This window comes from Aptenodytes patagonicus, chromosome 2 (genome assembly GCF_965638725.1).
Source record: "Aptenodytes patagonicus chromosome 2, bAptPat1.pri.cur, whole genome shotgun sequence".
In the NCBI taxonomy this organism is placed as follows: domain Eukaryota; kingdom Metazoa; phylum Chordata; class Aves; order Sphenisciformes; family Spheniscidae; genus Aptenodytes; species Aptenodytes patagonicus.
In genome coordinates, this window is record NC_134950.1 from 52937790 (window position 1) to 52957896 (window position 20107).

At 39.2% G+C, this 20107-nt stretch overlaps 1 protein-coding gene across 4 annotated transcripts in view; it reads right to left on the reverse strand.

Annotated features, from left to right (window-relative positions):
• Positions 1-14776, reverse strand: part of RBBP8 (RB binding protein 8, endonuclease) — a 46914-nt gene extending 32138 nt beyond the window's left edge. Inside the window, exons 1-4 of one of the 4 annotated variants that reach the window (XM_076329846.1) lie at positions 8711-8871; positions 7490-7627; positions 5705-5929; positions 410-452 (exon numbers count right to left, since the gene is read on the reverse strand). In XM_076329846.1, the coding sequence (XP_076185961.1) occupies positions 410-452; positions 5705-5816 (155 nt within the window). In that variant the 5' untranslated portion in view covers positions 5817-5929; positions 7490-7627; positions 8711-8871. Of the gene's footprint in view, positions 1-409; positions 453-5704; positions 5930-6678; positions 6700-7489; positions 7628-8710; positions 8872-14657 lie in introns of those variants that run through there. The other 3 variants (XM_076329847.1, XM_076329849.1, XM_076329850.1) reach the window with 3 other exon arrangements.
• Positions 14777-20107: the final 5331 nt, after the last annotated feature.

Consider the following 20107-nt stretch of genomic DNA (forward strand, 5'->3'; position numbering starts at 1 on the left):
GATACTAAAGCCAAACATGTAGCAAAAAAAAAAATTTCTAAAAAAAATTGGCTTGTTTTCTCACTTCTCTTTTGCAGATTTGACCTCAATTTCAAAATATCTCCCTAATTACCTTTCGTATTAGAAACATCAACATCTTGATAGGCGTCCTAGAAATACTGTAGATAAGAAAAGCCTACAAGTCATTTGTTCAAGGACAGCAAACCTAGTGTTCAGGTTACACACCCTATAAAGAGTTACACATATCTTTAGATTACTTCAGCTGAATTATTAAAGTGAGCAGAGTTTTGTACACATCTGAAGGAAGAATCCAGGAAACCTCAATTGATCTTACAAGAAGATCATTACGGCTCGTTAATGGTACTCAGACTCTCCTTTAATAAATTAGATCATTAGGATGAGTACTTACAAACATCTGTCCTTTTTCAACTTAGATATTTTCAGCTGTAAGCCTGAAAAGTGGAAAGAAGAAAATACATGTTATAGAATTCTGGTTTAAAAAAAAAAAACAAACCTGAGTGAAACAATAAACTAACACTCCTTTTGCCAATGACATCTGCAAAAGAGAGAAAAAATGTCACTAGTCTGGAGAGAAAATGGTTCATTCTAGACTCCTTATGTTCTACAGGATCTTGGAAACAAATATAGCTATTATGATCCCTAGGAAATAGGGACTTCTTAAACACGCAGATTCCCACTTAAACGGGTATAAAAACACCTTTGTAAAAAAACCACACATGAATACCAAGCACTGTCAATATATTTTCACTGACTATGCCTACGTAAGTAGCATAAAAAGTTCTGTGTACACGTAAGTGCATAATACTACACTTGAAATGTAGCATCCAACCACCGAACTGAAAAATGTATTACAATGTATATGCATAAAGGAAACATTAAAAATACATGATTCGAGGTCTCAAAGCACAAAAGGACAACACACTCTATTGGAGGTATGCTACCAGACCCTCTCAGCCAAAGCTTCTTTGGAACATCTTAAGGTGAACTGAGGAATATTTCATCTGTGGCCCTTCTCCCACTAAGGCCCACACACTCCTCAACATATGTTCCGTGCAGAAGTAAAAGGTTTGCAAATACAACTGATGCTCTCAGCAGGAGTGGCCAGCTGACAGCCCAGGGACTAGACAGCAGTCCAGCCACTCTGCTTGCAAGGTTTTGGGTGTGTATGTGCACAGGGGCAGGAAGATAAAGGTACCTGAAGTATGGCACAGCTTAACAAGTGGGATGCAGTGCTGTGAAAATTCATGCGATACTACCCACATACAAGGTGGCCGTTCCTATTCTAAATAAATGGTCAGAAATAATCAGACTCCAACGGTATAACATTTTCTTAAATACAAATCCAATAGAAATTTTCGTAAGACATCAGAAAGTAATGTAACACAATTTTTTCCTAACGCCGTCTTCTCTTCAAACTATGAAAAGTTGTGAGCAACTTCAGTTTGAACATGAGGTGTCTTGTAAGCCTTCTTGCAAAAGCATTAGTCATTTAGGATAATATGATAAACTTATGAAACCAGAACACTTTTAAGAAGATTTCTGACAATTTTGAATTTAAACCAAAACACATACCCGATGCTACATCTTAGTACAGAAAATGTTGGTTAAGGCAGCTAATAGACTTCTTTTTTCTCTCCCCTACCACACTCAACTGGGAACAGCTCAAAGGGGAAAAACTACTTGCTTGAGAAGGTTCACTCTTCAGGCCACTTACAATATAACAGTCAGGCCAGCCAGAGCCTCAGTGAGCCCATGCCACAGACTGCTACAAGATGCCAGTGAGACAATGAGGTAAAAATGCACAGTGACTATTTAAAAAAAAAGTTCTTAGGAAATATAGCAAGACTTCTTTTATCTCTAAGTGTTCAACACCTGTAAGATGTTATGTTCTATCATGCAGATCAGCATAGAAAGAGGGTTTATTTTTTTAAGTAGTTGCTATTCATCAAGTCAATTAGGCATCTGCAATTAGAACCCCTATAAAGCGTGCTTTAATGTTGCTCCACGCCCATCGGAAGGAATGAAGCTGCACAACAATGCATCTCCTGTATGAACAGGTAGTCTGTTCAGCAAGTATTTAGGATTATAACATTGGCAACCTGAGCCCCAAATTGAAGAGGCAGCACTCAAAAGGCCGAGTACTGTGCTACAGGTAACACTATCTCCCCTCTCACCTGAATTCAGGAAGAACAAAAATAGTTACTTAAATGTTGCATTTTTTTCTTAATTCAAATGACTGCAATGAGAAGGCAAGAAACCAGTTTGTTACATTTATCCAAGAGCATTGAATTACTGTGTCAGGTGTAATCTCTTCCTTTTGCTTTTCCAGAGCATTGGGAGGTTTTAAGCATACTCATTAAGATAGCTTGGCTTTTTCAGATTTCCTTATTTAATACTCCAGTGAGCATATAAACTTATGTGAATCTGCATAAGTGAAACTACACTATGTACATTCCCAGTTCAATTTTATTTTTCACACAATATTTCTATGAAATAGACAAGCTGCAGACTATATAAATCTACACTACCTAAAGCTCATAAGTCCTTTAGTAAATGACACACTGTCTCCATTAAAGTGATGCAGACTTTCTTTAAACTATCATTAGGCAGATTAATCAACCGCGCAACACTATTTTATGAAACTTGCAACTTGATTAGACTATGTACCTGTAAGATTTCAATTAATGGCTATGACAATTTCTGTTCTGATGAATTTTCAAATGCATTAAATCCACTTAAAATTGACACTGCCTGGGAAGACTGCAGCATCTTTATCGCTGAAGTTTTCTCAGAACGGGTTGGACAAGCTTCTGTCAGCAATGACACAGGCTTAATCCTTCCTTAAGGGTATAGAGATGGACTAGATGACCTCCTAAGATCCCTTCCAGCCCTGTTTTCTGTAATTATTTACTTCTGAGGAGCTTCCAGCTACTTCCTTTCCTACAGCAATCTATCAATGAGATTGCTTTCCTCATAATTTTCTCTGCATCTGTGACTAGTTTTTTCCCCCATTGATATCTTCTGCTTTTCAGAGGTAAGAAATAGTTGAAGAGAATTAGGCTATTTCTTGTACAAAAAACTCTCCTCACATTTCTATGCTGAAATAAGTTTCTTTTTAGTATAGAGCTTTAGACTTGAATTCATCCTTAGGAACCATGTTGATAAGACACACATGCAGCAAGTATCCATATAATTATTTTGAGCTAGATGCAAGTATTAATACCTGCAGAAATTAGTCACTTTATAAACAGCATTACTAAATTCCTTTCTGATTTGTGAGCACTATGAAAGTATCCCACACATTCTACAGGTAGGAAATAAAAGTAAATATAGTTTTAATGACCATTATTCTGAGTTGCTGAGCACTTCTGCATTCCAGGAAAAGTCAACTGACATTGACCATGCCCAAAATCTTTGAAAACTGGGTTGTAGGAGTGCTACCCATTGTCACATAATGAATTTGAGAGAAAGTGATAGCTATTTTGTCTGAAGAGGGCCAAAATGTGGAATTTTTTGCAAGTGATCAGTTTAAAAGAATAAGAAGCAGGGTTTGTTTAGCTAACATGGTGGAAAAAACACATCCTTTACAATATAGCAATATAAAAAAAAAAATCAATAAAATCCATGTCAAACTGTATGAATTTGAAGTATTCTCTAGTCTATATTCTACAGATATATAAATAGTATAACTTGTGTAATATGCCTGACCATTTCAAGCTCATGTGTCATAAATCCTACTTTTCATGGATTTGTAATAAATAATAATAATTCCACCACTACAGTGTTCAATACATTGGGCATTGTACATGCAAAAAGCTTTTTCTCCCAACTACTAACTTTCCCTTAATCCACCTTCCACCATCTTTAAAATAATTTTTTGCTGACATTTAGATTGGAAATTCATGAGTCAATTTTAATTCTTATTTATAGACTTCAGAAACAAGCAAAGTCCAGGCAAGCCTGTGTTTGATGTTTCTAAAATATCTTCCAGTACCATTTTCTATAAGAGGATCCCCACCTTTTGAAAAAATTAACTATCCTTCAGGCATGTCTTTGATGTTATCATGGAAGACCTAATTTTACCTAACACGGTGTGGGACATACTGACAAAGGGCTAGGCATGAAAAAGACTGCCTAGTGGCAAAATTATCTGGCCCCACCCAGCATGCATTCTAAAGAGTATGTTCACTTGTATAAAGAAAACCAAAACTTTAAAATCACGTGCTGCACATCCCAAGAAACTAGAGAAGGGGTCACTTAACACAACCCTCTACGTTAGAGCTTTTTGTTTGTTCAGTTTTTGTTGTTCAGACATGCCATAGATTGCCAGATCCCATTCTGTCAGTACTTCCGCATTTATCTGCAGTTGACATCACACCCACTATGAAAAGAACCATCAAGAATTTAAAAAAAAGAAAAAAGAAAAAGTCATAAAAAAAAAGTTTTTTTTTTTTTGTTTTGGCACACGATATAAAACTATATTTCATATGATTACACATACTTTTTTTCATGTAACAAAATGCTACTATCTGGTACATCTTTCCTTTCAGTTGCCAAACTCATAGAAGTTTTTTTTGTTTGGTTGGTGTCAAGGCCCAGTGTTGCAAATTGTTGAGTCAAGACTTTCAGTACGAGGTATGAAACATCTATACATTATAAAACAGTCCCCCACAGTTTTTGAAATTAAGAAGTGATGATATAACTGGACGTAAATGGAACTGTTTTGAGGCTGGTGGAAGTGACCGAGGCCACTGGAATGGTCTGGCTACAAAGATCTACTTACATGGCTAAAGCTCTTAATTCACAAAAACTCACCTGCTTTTATTCCAGCCTAATATAAATACTATTTCATGTGTAAGGATATGCTTGTTGGAAGATTCAGTCAAATACTGTTCTAATTCCAACCAAAAGAATGGATCGTGTGACTTAAGATTAGCAGAACAAAATCCCAAGTTTTTATGAAGTATTTTTAGCAAAACATCTTATGAATACTACTTGTGAAACAATATTATAATAAGAATATAAATATATATTGCAATAATTCATCTTTACTTTGAGTGTTATTAATTTCCTGCAATACTGAAGAATGAACAGACACTAACAGTCAATCTGTAGTAAAATTGATATCACAGGTCACAAAATATAATGTAAGAATAAGCAACTTTATTATAAATTTTGTTGAGAAAATTTAGAACACTAAAAACTGAAGAAATACTTTTCACTTCAGTAATATTAATCTGCAGTGGTATTTTGCACCAGTTAGGGGAAATAAACAATGCAAACCATTTTAATGTATCTGAAGTGACTAAACCCAAAGGTAAAAAGAAAAAAAGCAAAAATTCCATTGAATAACTTGATTTGGAAACTTTGAATCATAATCCATTAAAGGTAAAGTAACATTTATATATTTCCTAAGCAAACACAGATCCCATGTAACATTGCGTTACTCTTTCTTCACTGACCTAGCAAATCATTTAAACTTGTTGATAGTTTAAATCTAATCCTGTTAAGCCAGGCTTAGGCGGTCAATCTGTAAGGATCATGTAATCACCCAGTCCAACTTTCTGCATAACGTAAGACATGAAAAATCTATTTAGTTCCATGCACACAGAGTGGTAATCTGGTTCAAAGTTTTCCTGTGGTAACAAACAGCCTTCTGTGAATGCAAACTTTAACAATTTACCTTGCACTTCTTTATCATGACATTCTTTCAGTTTGGACCACAATTCCTTGAAGAAATCTCCACTAGGTTCTGCAGAACTAGGGCTCCCACAGCTTCCTCCAGATGCATTCATCTTGCTTTTTTCTGCTCCCAACTTCTTTGACTTATTTGCAGAACTGGCTCACTCTCAAACTTTAAGTTTTAAATTACATAGTTATGAAGCTGTTTCTGAAGACAGGTGTATGCCTGTAATGACAGATCAACAACACTTATGTTTGCATTTATCAGAGTATAACTTGCAGCCATGGATGAAATACAAAGCTTACTGCCTTCCCTTGTTGAGTTGTACTTATATACTGACGGTCACCCTGAAAGTGTGGAAGATGCTAAGTATTTTGCTACCAGTAATTATAAACTAACAGAATTTTTCCCTCCCCTTAAACAGCTATCAACTTAAAATTAGATTAACATGCTTAGGAGTCTTTATTCTTTTCCTACATAAAGCTACAGTTAAACAGAATTCCTGTTTTCCAAAAGTAACCCATGCTTCCAAAACCTTGCTGTGAGCAAAAGCATTTGTCAAAAGTTTTACCAGAAATATATTTGTGTACATACATCCTTTACATAAACACTGATTCAAACAACACCCTTCTGCAAAGAAAAGCCCACATCCCCTTGAAGTCTTTGTAATTCTACATTAAAATTATTCCCACTCCCTGATGAAAAGGAAATAGAAGAGTAATCTCAAAATTTATAAACCTCAAAAAAATTAGTATTTGAGAACTATCAAAGTCAGACAGCTCTGTCTTAAAAGCCAGACTGCCTACACAACTCAGAACAATCTTACAGATAATTCTTCTTTGTTTTGAAGGGTTTCTTAGCACACATGATGCCCTCAGGTAAACTACAAGGGAAGCATGGTTCTCGGATCTGGGTCTGAGCCAAGGTAAGATTCAATTCTATTGGCATTGGGTGTCCAATATTGAAATACTCACGTAATCTCTCTGTCCTTCAGTTCCCTGTGTGCGAAACTGGACATTCTAAGTTTTCCCCATTTTTATGTGGTCAATTTTAAACAAACACTGTTGAACAGGACTGTGTCATTACCAGGTGGACATAGCTATCTCTATTACTCTGTAATATAAATTACAATAAGAAAAAAAAAAATCTAAGGTATTTTGTACTATTCCTAAAGTAACAGCCTAAGCAAGCAAACAACAATGTCTGTATAGACAAATAAAAGGAGCAATTGGCTCTCAAGTTTTTTGAGGCACAAGTTATAGTTGTAGTTCAGACAATACAAGGTCTATAATCAGTCAAGAAGCTGCATTTCCTATCTTGAGAGCCTTCAAGCAACTTAGAATATCTGAATGCAGCTACTGGTTTAGCTGGTCCCCTAGATTCACCATGATAAAATGGTTAGTCCAGTGGTCAGTGACCTAGTGTAGGGCCTGGAGGCCTTGGTTCCAGTCTCCTTTCTCATATCTCTGTGCACAGTCTTAAGCAAGTCACTTTTCTTTCAGTCTGGCTGTCTTTAAAATGGAATAAAAAAAAATAACAGCATAAACGGAACAAAGCGTTATTCTTGACAACACAGGAACACTTGAACTGTATGTTTTCTATAGTATAAGGATACTTAAACGCTACAGTAATGGAGCTGACAGAACCCTCAGTAACCATTAGGTAGCTCCACATTTGCTTTAACATGCTCTGTCTACAGAAAATTTAGTGTTCACTTCAGTACCTGGTTTCAAGTTAGCTAATGTTCTTATACAAAGAGAAGTACTTAATAGAAAATAAAATTACCTTTTCAAATTAGCAATGCCTACAGTTCTTCAGTGGAAGTTGAACAGTAATCTGCTTGCATCTTTGCAGCTGCAATGCTCCACTTTGTGTGCAGTCACATTAAGCCATCTTACAACGCTTCTTTGTGGAACTGATTGCCTAGTGACATTAGGAATGTCTTTTAAACTCTTATTTTTCTACCTTCAAGCACAGATATCTCAGAAACCATCTTTTTCTCTGTCAAGTGCTAGGGCAGTGATATCAACAAACTTGCTCCCACTTACTGTCTTAGATTTGAGTATGTCAGATGAACCATTTTCAAGAAAAGGGCATCTGACTCTAGAATTAGTAAAGGCTGTCCCTAATGTTTTTGGTTTGGTTCTTTTTTTTTCCCCCCAAAGACAACTGTAAGAAAAAAATGCACAAAACTTGCTCAGAGTTTCTGCAAATCATTAGTACATCAGCTGAATACAAACAGGGAAAAAAAAGAGCAAGGAGTTTTCCCAAGCTTCACCTGCTTCAAGATCCCAAAATGATACATTGCTTTCTACAGGTGTTCAACCTGTCTTCAAATAGAGGGCCCCCAACAAGTGTTCAAGCAGAGCCTTTGACAGGTCTGGGCAGTTGCACAGGTGTAAAAGGCATTCAGTTATGTCAGCTTCTTAGCTTACTCTCTAGTCATAAGAAAGGACTTTCCAGTACTTAGGGAAAAAAAAACGCCTGAGCTGGATGTACAGACATTTGCAGGCAAGGAGAGAACTGATAGCTGCCTGAGGGGAGAAGGAAGCACAATGCCAGCCCCTCTCCCGAATGTCCTGCTGCTGTACGCAGGCAGGGAGCAGGGCTGCTCTCTCAGACGAGGCTTTGCTCCTACCCTCCTGACTAACCCTTTCACAGAACAACCTAAACACTTCTATTTCCCTCTTCTTCCAACCACCAACTCCCTCCGGCATCGTAAGACTTTTCGCAGCTTCATAAACGATTGCCTTCCTGCACACACACCTTCATCAGCACTGGCAGTTAGCGCCGATAAGGCACCGAAGCTGCTTATCTGTATTTACACCTCACTGACAGGAACACATTGCCTCTCTACGATTCTGGAGAGCACAAAGCTTCCTGAACCCCTGACCCCCACCAAAAAGCCTGAGGACCAGCTGCTCCTACAAACTCAGCTCTGCTGTACCTCTCAGCGGCGATTTTTTTTTTCTTTCCCTTTGCACAAAGGCCGTACAGAAAACTCACTCGTAAGACACGCCGGGGCGCTCTGAGAAATCCTGCCATGACCAGCGCCTGAGGGTTTGCCAGGCGGCAGCAAGCACCCGCGCCTCAGCCGCTCCAGCTTTCCGCCAGGCTTGCGTTACGCCCGGGAGCCTGGACGGCAAAGGAGGGGTGGGGCATGTCCCACACGCCCCTTCTCCCGAGCGGCAGCAAGGCCGGCCGGAGCCTCCGAAACGGAGAGAACGGGCAAGCGGGGTCCGCTTCCCCCCGGGGGCTTCCGGCGGAAGGAGGGCCAGTCTTTGCAACGTGCTCGGCGGGAACCCAACGGGACTCGGGGGCGGGGAGGCCGCAGTCGTGGCGCGAAGCTGCGGCGGAGCCCGTCACCGGACCGGAGCAGGAGCGGCACGCTCGCGGCCGTTACCAGGCGGCGGCGGTGAGGAGAGCGCGCGCCGTTACCTGGTTGGTTCCCGACAGCTCCGCGCGAAACGGCGGGAAAAGGCAAGCCGGGGCCGAGCGCCTTTCCTGCGGAGGGGGGCGGGGCCCAAGCGGTTCTCGCGAGGCTGCCGGCCTCCTCTCGCCAGAGCAGGGCTGTGAGGGGCCATCGCCCCGCGGGCTTCCCTCCAGCCCGGTCGTTGGGGTAGTGGCCCCGGAGCGGGAGCGACCGCCTCAGCTCGGCGTTCAGGTGCCGCCGGCCCCGCCTTTTCGAACATCCATCGAGTCCAACAGCCGCTGTCCCAGCCCTCTCCTCCTCAGCCTGTGTCTGGCCTGGCGTTTGGGATTTCCAAAGAGAGCAGCCTGAGAAAAGCCAAGGAGATGAGCCAGGCTTTGGCAGGTGCCACGGTTAAGCATGGCAGGCACAAAGCATTGCGGAAAAGCAAGGGTGTGTGTGAGAGCCCGCATTAAAGCAAATGCTGCCCATGCAGGGGCAGACTACCTGAAAGAAAGTTGTGCTGGTTTAGATGTAAAGAGGATCTTGGATACTCCTGTGGCAGAAGTGGCCTTGCTAGTATTCAAGCTATGCTGCCAAATCTACCTTTTCCACAGCATTTGTAGTCTGCTGACTGCTGGGGTTCAGACACAGAAGATGTATTTGCAATGCTTCCTACCCCCCTCCCCTTCTTGCTCTTGACAGATTGCATGGGTTTGTCATTTTAGTATATGGCAGAACAGCCTAGAGCATATTTTAATGTTTTGTGTAAGTATGAAAACCTGTAGGCTCATACAATTAGTATGGCATAAGGCAGCTGAACTTTTGTGTCACTTTTGAGATTTTTACCAATGTAATTTTTTTGCCCAAATTGCAGATCAATGTTCTTTCATTCATTGGGACCAACCCTCCTGTCTGCCATGAGATAAACCCCTTGACTTTTAGTTTGTAGTTGTGCTTAGTAATGTAATAGAAACAAAACACAGCTTTTCACTATTACTATTCTGCCTTCACACGATTCCACTGCACCATTTTGGTATGTATAGGAACGCTTGCAGAGACAGCTTAGTGGCATGATTAGAGGGCACAATGGTGATCACTTTGCAAGGGCCAGTGCTGCAAACCACATACTTTCTAGATTATTAATAGTGGTATGAAAAAAGTTAGGTGTTCAGGTATTTAATAATTGTTAGTAACTGTTCCGTCTTACTCTTGTTACATTACTCAGATCACTCAGATTTCCAGAAAGTATCATAAATATGGAGGTACAGCATAGATAAAACTGAATCTGAAATACTACTTCAACATTTCTGAAGTATTTTGAAATACTGTCAGACAGGAGTCCAAGACAACCTGTGATTAAGCAGGCTTTAAATCTGTGGTTCACCTTTGTTGAAAATACTCTTGGTTTCCCATCAAATATGTACCTTGAATTTTGAAGTATTTTGGAAAATCTTGTAATTAACTTTTCTGCTCGTTCCTCAGCATTGTTTAAGCACTTATTTTTCAACTAAAATAAAATAAATCCAATGTTGAGTAGCTCAGCAGCAGATTACTTACATCGTAAGTTTGATCCCTTATCATATCGGTACACATGGTAGAACTAAAATTAGCTACATCTTATAGAAGAAACGTCATAATAGGTTGTGATAGACACTCCAGTCTTCTTAAATAATGCTTGTTGGCAGCTTTTTATTCTACTTTTGAAACTTCTATAATCTAGAAGTTTGTGATGTAGGATGGTAATCATTTCCTCAGAGGTAAGAGAAACAGGTGTCTTACATATATACACAGATCTGATAAGTAGCACTAAAATAGCCCTCTTGCTGATTGTTCAGGTATTTTACCATAAACTGGACCGTTCTTTCTATTTACAGGAAGCATTCTGGAAAATAATTATGTCAACCATTTTATTTCCCAATAAACTGTGTGAGCAGTTTATTCTCATATTGTCTCATGTTGAACTTTACAGCAATATAAATCCATAGACTTCTACAGTGTTATCTACTCAACAGTAAGCGATAACGGACTGAGACCAGCAGTTGCACTTTACCTTTATCTCCCTTCCAGATTTATTTGATTTTATGTTTTCCATAATGACATACTTGGCCACCAATTACTGAATAGATCCCTGGCTCATTAAACGTACTAGGAAACTACTGAAGAGTCTGATATTCCACGTTCACTTGTACTGAATGTCTTAAGCTGACTAGTCTAACTGGAACTGCATCTCATTCATCTCATAAGAGTAAACACACACACCTAGACAATAAAACTGTGGGAAAAATACTTCACCATTGTTGCGCTTGAACAGATACGAAACTTTCTATGGTGTCATGGCTCATGTCCAGATTTCAAAATAACCCTTAATATGGCACATTAAACTCGGTGACAGAATACTTATCCATGAGCAACTCTGCAAAAAGGGAATCTAATTGAATCCTAGCCCATTTTAGACCTGGCTGGTCTGAAATGTTTAATCTTACTAACAGTATGTGAAGCTGTTGATTTTCAATTACGCCTTCCTTCTTGATGACTGGACTATTTACTAGCAAATCAACTAATGACTGAATTTCTCTTGTAAGAGTACTGCAATGTTGCAGCACAGATAAAATAAAAAATAGCCTTTAATTCCACCCCCCCCTTTTTGGGGGTAGTGCAAAGGCTGCATCAGTGTTTCTAACCATTCAGGTAGCAGAAGGTGACCTAACTCACTGCATATGCATACAGAATAGGCTTAAAAGAGATTAGCAGAAAGCTTACATTTTTTGCTTCTATTACCTTAAGTTTAGATGTAAAGATTAAAACCAACTTTGAATTACACTGGGGAACTCCAATTTAAATATTGTAATTGCTTTAAACACAATGGTAAATATATCACTCTTTTCCTGTATATATAAATATATATACACACACATCTGTATCTATCTATAAAATACTAAAGTCCTTATTTATTCACATGAGATTTAGTAGAGTGCACATACACGTACATGGCCAGTGTTCTCACAACCTCCTTGACTTGCAGATCTGCACTGAGGGATAAATATATTCCTTAATTCTCTAGTCATGTTCATTTAATGAACTTTATGTTGCAGTTGCCAATAAGGACATCAAAGGAGCCCAACTTCAGATGCAGCGAATAAGAGCATGTGGCGCAGTTCAGCTGCTACCTAAACGGGATTTGAACTGGGGGTATAGGAACTGGCAGTCCTCTGAACGGCATGATTTCTTACAGCTGGGAGGGTGCACAGAGCACACCGCCGCTGTCTGGCACAGGTAGTTGCTTTCTCTGGAAAAACAGGGAGGAGCCACTCCATCACCCCCACTAGTTGAATTTGATTCTTCTCAAGCTGCTTGCGTAGCCACTTTTGAAATCGAGCCAAGATCAAATTCCCTGATGCCAGTAACATTGTTCACTTTAAGGAACTCTCTTCTTTGAAGTGCTTTCACTGCTCCTCATCTGTAGTCAGAAACAGCCAGGATTTATTCAACTGAAACTCTCAGGTCTTTTAGAGAGCCTTGATGGAGAAATAAAAAAGCAACCTTAGGGATGCTGTTGCAGGACCCCAGTGCAGTGTTCCTGGTCCTCAGACTCTAAGCAGCAGCACCTATTTGTGTTAGCTGCATGCAGAAATGTTTTGCTCCTACTGACGTTGCTCAGGTTAACATGAATAGTCTGAGTAGTTACGCATATTTATCTCGGTCTTGGAAGGCTGTTTCAGGCTTGGAAGGCTGAAGTAAAAGTTTACAGGTCTGTGTACAAAATCATGCCACCTACCTTTTACTGTAGTGAACGACAAGAATTCAGGACAGGAAAACAAGCAAAAGAGAAACAACATATGGGAAATAATATTTTACTTACCTTTTGAGGAAAAAAATCCCCAAACAATGGCCCCTGCCCCTCCTGCCCCCTAAAAAAAAAGCAGCTGAGGAAAACCCAAATAAAACAGAACACGTAAACTGGAGAGAGAGAGGATGGCAAGGAGTATTTTGAAAAACTGATTAATTTGGTTTGACTTTTAAAAATATGCTGTGTTAATATCCTGTAGCTTTAGAAATCAAAGCTCTCTTGTAGCATTTTATAGGCTCTACAGAGAGTCCCTGTGCAAACCATACAGTTCAGCCAGCTATAATTTTTTTCTTTTGAAAATGGTTTATTCCTTAGCAAGTTTTCCTTCCGTATTTGATAGCAAAATCAACAGAGATGATAAAAATTGAATGTTTTTTCCTGATGAATATTTTTAGCTTCTGTGAGAGTACAAAACTTTCTGTATGTCCTTTTCCATTTTCCTACACTTTGAACAAAAATTTTACACCCAGATACAATGCTGCTAATGAGAAGGTCATTTCAATCTGCTATTCATTGAGTTTTTAAGCTGCTCAGGAGGCCTTTTTATTGGCACTCTACAAAAGAATAATAATGTTCATTTTTGCACCAACCTGGAAATAGCTGGCAGTAAACACCTTCATAATTGAAACTTCCTGTTGTGTGACTACCATAAAATCTTACATAATCCTGTATAGATTTTTTTGTATCTAGTGGTTCATGTCCACTGGGGACTTTGGTTTATTTTTTTTACATCATGAAAGAGAATGGTAATTGTTTCACTTAAAGATAGACAAAATTAAGATTTCCAGGGAGATGGAAGTAGCTATGTGAGGGGTTTCAAAAATGTAGTTACTCAGATGGCAAGAAGATTCTCATTTACTTAAGTTAAAGAGTTATTTTGTCCTAACAGGCATGACAAAACCTGTCTTCATTCCTTTCTATTCAGCTCAGCAAGTACTTCTGTGCTCCAGTAGTTAATCAGTTACCAGATTCCACAGCTTTTGTTTTCACACAGTTTAATTTTTCTTATTTGACACAGAACCTGTGAATGGATTCAGTTGCAGATACAGGTACATACTTTCAGGTCTGCTTACTCTTTATGATTAGGACTGCTTTTTGTTACTGTTGCCACCACCGTTACTCATTCTAAACAGGTAAATTTCTAATAAGTATATCAAAAGCAAGCAGTAAGAATGGCAAGTACGTTTCCTACCTTACCATGAAGCCAATTCTGAATATGTAAATCTAGAGTTATTTAACTGACTCCATAAAATTGAACAATTAAAAAAGTTAGTCTGTCAAGAATTAGTAACCACACATCTCACTGTAATGGCACTATGCCTTGTCACGACAGTGCTGTTACAAGACAGGGATTATAAAAACACTGTATAAAAGAGAAGACCAATAGGCAATACTTAAGTGACCTGCTCAAAATACTAAGTCATTGGCAGTGGAGTTTCTGTCTCTCACTCCCGTGCTTAGTTCATTGAACTACCCTCTCCAGTAAATACTCTTGCAGGCAGAACAGATGATGTTGAGCTGCACGCAGAAGGGTCAAAAAGCTGCACTCACAAAAATCCTGTCAACAAGCGCCATAGAGACTGGCAGTACTCAGACACATTAAGGAGATAGCCATTATACCACTTCAAGCATAAGAGAAATTTTTGCTTAAGGTTATCTTAAATTAATTTTAAAGAAAGACTTTCAAAACTCACCCTTCTGTTTGAATTGTGAAAAGTTCTGTTCTTGATCGGGGTGATAAATATTTACTATTGACTTCCCCTCCAGCTATAAACCTCAAGTGTAAGTAAGATGAGGAAGCCACTGTGGACCACACTAGAGAATGCCGAGAGGAGATCTGCTGCACCTAAGATATATACAATGTGCAATGGATAACCTAATATGCCTTTCATTTAACTGGCTGGGCAGGTTTCTGCATTCTGGAGAGCATGGAATCATACCAGAATTTGTTGGCATAACAGGCCCGTCAGACCGGTTCCCCGGGGCGCCCAGGAACCTGCCCAACCAGTCTGCATCAAAGGCCGGCCCAACATGCTGCAGCTCAGCTCAGCTCGGGAGGCTTCGTACACGGTGAATTATTCACGCCTCTGTCAACTCCCAACATACTACTCAGAGAGAATGATGTAGCCTCCAGCAAAATAATTTACTGAGGGGTGGGGGAGTGATACATCCTTGTTAAGTGTAGCAAGATCTTATTGTTATAAATTTTCTTTCATTTTATATGCAGATGCACTGGGCTAGAGGTCTTGCCCAGCGTAAGTACAAAGAGAAACAGGAAAGAAAATACCTTTTTTTTATAACACTAACCGTACAGACTTATTATAATCAAATAACACAAAATCTTTAGTGTGACCAGCTAAAAAAAACCCCAAATTATGCTCTAATTCAGATTTATTTCCAGTCCTGCTCTAAGTCTTTAAGTATACCTACCGTATGTATAGGATTCAGCATAGCTTTGTTGCATGTGGAAGACAGGACAGTGGGAACTTGCACATGGAATACCCACCTCGTGACTTCAGTGGAGCCCTCGGTCAGTGCAAGCTCGCCCTGAATTACTGCACAGGATATTTCAAGGTGAAACAGGTCAGAGAACATGGAGGGTATGGGACATGCTTCCATAACTGTGAGGAACTACTTGTGAGGCAACACCCTGCTTCTCCGAAGGATACAGCAGCTGCCCTGTTACAATAGCACATGGGCTGCAGCAGCAGCTGTGCTGTTTCTTGTTCATGGCTCGGGGGCAAGAATATTTGCACATCAGTCCTGCATATAGCATAGTTATTCAAGCTGTAGGCAGAGATCAGGATATGCCCCGACAGAAGCCTGCATCTGTGTAAACTTAGTACTTTTTTTCTCAAATACAAATATAGACCATAATTTTCAGATCTCCTGCTGTGATGATCAGACATGCTGACTAAAATCAGTAGGAGTTGTAGAAGTTTAACACTTCTGGAAATGTGATCATGGGTACATACAATCAGTGTGCTAAACCTATGCTTAGGCAGGTTCCTTCATTTTTTTATTTAGGCACCTAAATTTAAACACAGGCTTGAAAAAATTGGTTCTATTTAATGTCGTCAAAGGCTCTGAGTAACTGTAGAAACCCGTGTTTGTTCATAAAATGATCCCACAGTGGTATCGTTTATCCTTTTTTAGATCTTCATTTCTTACTGAGCCATTTTAATAATAGTTACTAGACAACTAGTGGTCAGAACAGGAAGTTACCATCAAATTCAACCAGCATTGTGCAACATGGGCAGTTTTTTCATCATTGACCACCATACATAAAAGAAAAAATGCTGATATTTGAATATACTCTACTCAGATTATTTTACTACAGGAAAGTAACCATTCTTATAAGACTGCATCTTATGACAGCCTTGAAAGGAACGCTTAATTCTGAAGAAGGCAACTGAATTACTAACTGAGCTGAAATGACAGAGGTACACTGTTTGTGCTTGCAGTCACACCACCTTAGGGCATGATTTCATACAGCTAAGCAGGGCTGGGCTTGGTCAGTACTTGGATAAGAGATTTACAAAAAGTCCACTGCAGGAAGTGGTTTTGGTGATTCAGTAGGCTATACTGAATAATTGGGCATCGGTGCCAAATGCGATGGAGACATTGGGTTCTGGATATGCCACAGTCTTGGTGCCATATGAAAACTGAAGCTTTTAAAGACTCCAAAGCCCTTTCCACAAGCACTACATCTTGAACTGTAAATCCCTGTCCAATGTGAATGTACTATGTCTGCCTGCAATTTGTTTTTATGAGTGTCGCATAACTGGATAAACTGCGTAACTGATTAACACAGGTAAATTACCACCCAAAATAGCTGTGGGACTATACAATGTGGAAAAGGTTCTGCTTGCATAATAGACTTAAGGAGGGCTGGTGTGCTTCAAAGCTGGTTTACTCCTTCCAGCTATGTCAGCTGGTCTCATAAAAGACACTGTCTGAAATTTTACGTCCTGCATCCTGAGCTCATCATGGGAACAACTGGGCTGAGGAAAGAACATTTTGACCATTTTTAAATGGATAGAATAAATGCTGGCTTTCTTGATACCTTTTCTCCAGATTAAGCCTGGAGCCTTACAGTGAATCTGATGGTGGGCCTTTAAAAGACATCGGGCTTGCCATTTAACTGTTTACTGGAGTCTGAAGAGTATAGGGATAAAAGGGATCTTTACTGTCTCTTCCTTTGACTTGGTAGCTTAAAGGAGAGTTTGAACACATTTTCTCCTCCTCGTCAGCCTCTTGCTCCCCCAAACCAAAACCACCGTGTACGCACAGTAGGGGCTTCTCATCAGTAGGGGCTTCTCATACAGGGTGGGTGGCAGGGTTGAGACCTTAAATTAGGCTTTTATATTCACTTCCACAAGTTACAGAAATTTAATTTTTCATAAGTAAAAAAGCAAAGGTTTAGGACAAAGAAGTCATTGTATGTGTCAGTACATTATTGGATAAACATTACTTGACTGCTGTTCTCATCCTTGTAACTCATGACAGTTCTAAAAATACATATACCACAGAAATAAATATTGTAGTATCAGACTTGCTCGGAGTTCTCTGCAAGAGAGATTGCTTTTCCTCCTAAAGAAAGCAGAATAATTATCTGAAGTACTGAATCCTCTCTTATTTCAAATATAATTTGCAATAAAGGGATCTTACAGATGAATGATCTTTCAAATCAAACCTATTATTGAATGCTTTTCCAACTGAGAATGAATTGTAAGTTGTTTGTCATCTTCAGCTTCAGTCAAGAAAAGTCACATAATGCTTATCTGTGAACTCTTCCAATTTATACAATGATCACATAAAATCTTCAGGAGAAGAGGCTCAGAGAGGTGCAATTCTGAAAAGTAAGACAATCTAAATGATGCAGGCTTCAACTTGTTCTTATAGTGAAGGTATGCACAAACATTCATGTCTACAAGTATTCATTACAGAGAGTTTACAACATACCTCCCCGTAGCTATCAAAAGCTGCTCAGTACTTTCACAAACAAATTCAGATAACACACATGCCCCCACACCCCTATCAGAGTTAGGTAATATCTCTCTCCTCTTGACTGGTTGTGTAGCAGTGTAAGGACAGGGAGACTGTTGGTTCATAAAGGGCATATTGAAAAATAGGCCAAGTCCTCCCTTGGATAGGGAAGAGAGGGAGCAGCAGTTTATTTCTGACCTAGAGGCTAGCTAGAGAAAAATGCCTCCAAGTGAGCCAATGGATGCAACCTAAAGCATTTCTTGATGCTTTTCTGAGCAAGAACAGGTTTAGAATTTGTTGCAGCTAATTTGCTGATGACGACAATTTCTCATTTACCTCAGCTGAGACAGCAGGGCTGGGCATTGGCAAGATATCAAAACAAATTACAAGAGAACTATCACTATTCTCACTACAAGAGTAAGCCTGATATAAAAGCTTGGCTATTTTTCTCTGAGAGGAAAAAGCCTTGAAATATTATTCTTCTTGGTGTCAGTCTACCTCTTTCTCCACAATTCTCAAGACTGTCCTTAACAGTTGGTCCAGTTCAGTAATTCAAGAAGGGAAACCAGTTTTGTGAACTTTTGGGCATAGAGAGGTCTCTCTATGGGCTGTAATGCTACAGGAATGTTGTGAGGAAATGTAAGAGAAGAATTAATTCCTAGGAAATTCCAACATTCCCTTCCACTCTCAGAGAGGAGGAGGGAAAGAAAGAAAATACAAACAGAAAGTAGCAGAAGCACCCCAGACCATTACACTGGAATAATTACTCTGGAACGAGATTGCACAAATGGCTGGAACCTCCATTTGTGTCTAATTCAAAGAAGCCCTCCCTACAAATAGTCCTTTCCAGCACTCTCTTACATAGAGAGTGATTGGTTATTACTTATTTCAGAAAAGACTGCCTGCCACAGACTAAAGTATCAACATCCCTTGTCATTGGATTTTCTTCTTGTCTATTGTCTGTATTTGACCAGGTTTGAATTACTATTATGAAGCATTGCAGCTTATCCTCTTACAGACATTTAGGAATACTTTACCTTTTTTGTGGAGGTTAATCTTTACAGAAGAGTGAGTATTTGCTATAAAGAGAGTTATAAAGCAGGAACCAGAAGTGGCATTGCTGCGATTGTTTGGGGGTCTGAATAATAAATATTGTTCTGTTGTTTGTCTTCTTTTTCAGATGATACTGTACTAAGCAACAGGCTTCCTATGTGGAGACAGGGAAGCATAGGATATCAGGGACCTCACAGTTATCTTTTCCCATGCTGAAATTAGATATTTTATTTCTCCATTTTGTCTTCTATGTCTTCATTTTTTTTTAAACATGAGAACTACTTTCCCACCTCATGGTGATTTAGCTTGTACTTACAGCCTCTTCTGCAGTCCCTTGTCAAAGACCTTGGAAAATCCAAGTAAATTATCTGCTACTCATTCATCTGCTGTTTTACTAATACATCAGATAGTTTTAACAAGGAGCTACAGTTTTCTATTGCAGGAGGCTTACTGAAATGTCCTTAGCATATTAGGTTTCTCTTTGTGTTTCATATTGCTAAATGTAATAATAGTTTAAATCAAGCTGTTACTGAAGAAAGACTCACTAGAATTTCCCAAGATTATCCACTAGGTCTATTTTTAAAAAAACAATATGTATTTGTTGCTTTCCGGTTCTTTGAGTATTAGTGAGAAAATCTATTTTTGGTTTGAAACTTGCTATTAGAGAAAATATCTTTTGTTAGAAACTTAAAATGCCACTTTGTTATTAAGCATCTTCAGAATTCAGAACACCAAGAGAAACCCAACCACTCTTACGTTCTGTTACTTCATTCAGTTTTTTGTTGCAGCATTTTCTCTTCCAATACCTAAAGCTTTGTTGGCCTCTCATGTTTCTTGTACTTAGAAACAGCAAAAGCAGGAGAGTATTGGGAAAATACTAGATGGAAGTAAGTGTAGGTTCCAACTTTTCAAACGAAAAGCAGACTTTTGCAATTAATATCTTTCAGGTAAAATTCTGAACTTCTGAAGCTAGAAGGAGCTTTGCTAATGACTTTACTGAAGGCAGATTTTTCATCCTCTTATGCTACCTTTCTTGTATGATAAAATAATCGAGCAATCTTTTGAAAAAATTACCATTCCAGTGTATGTTTCTGGCTTGAGC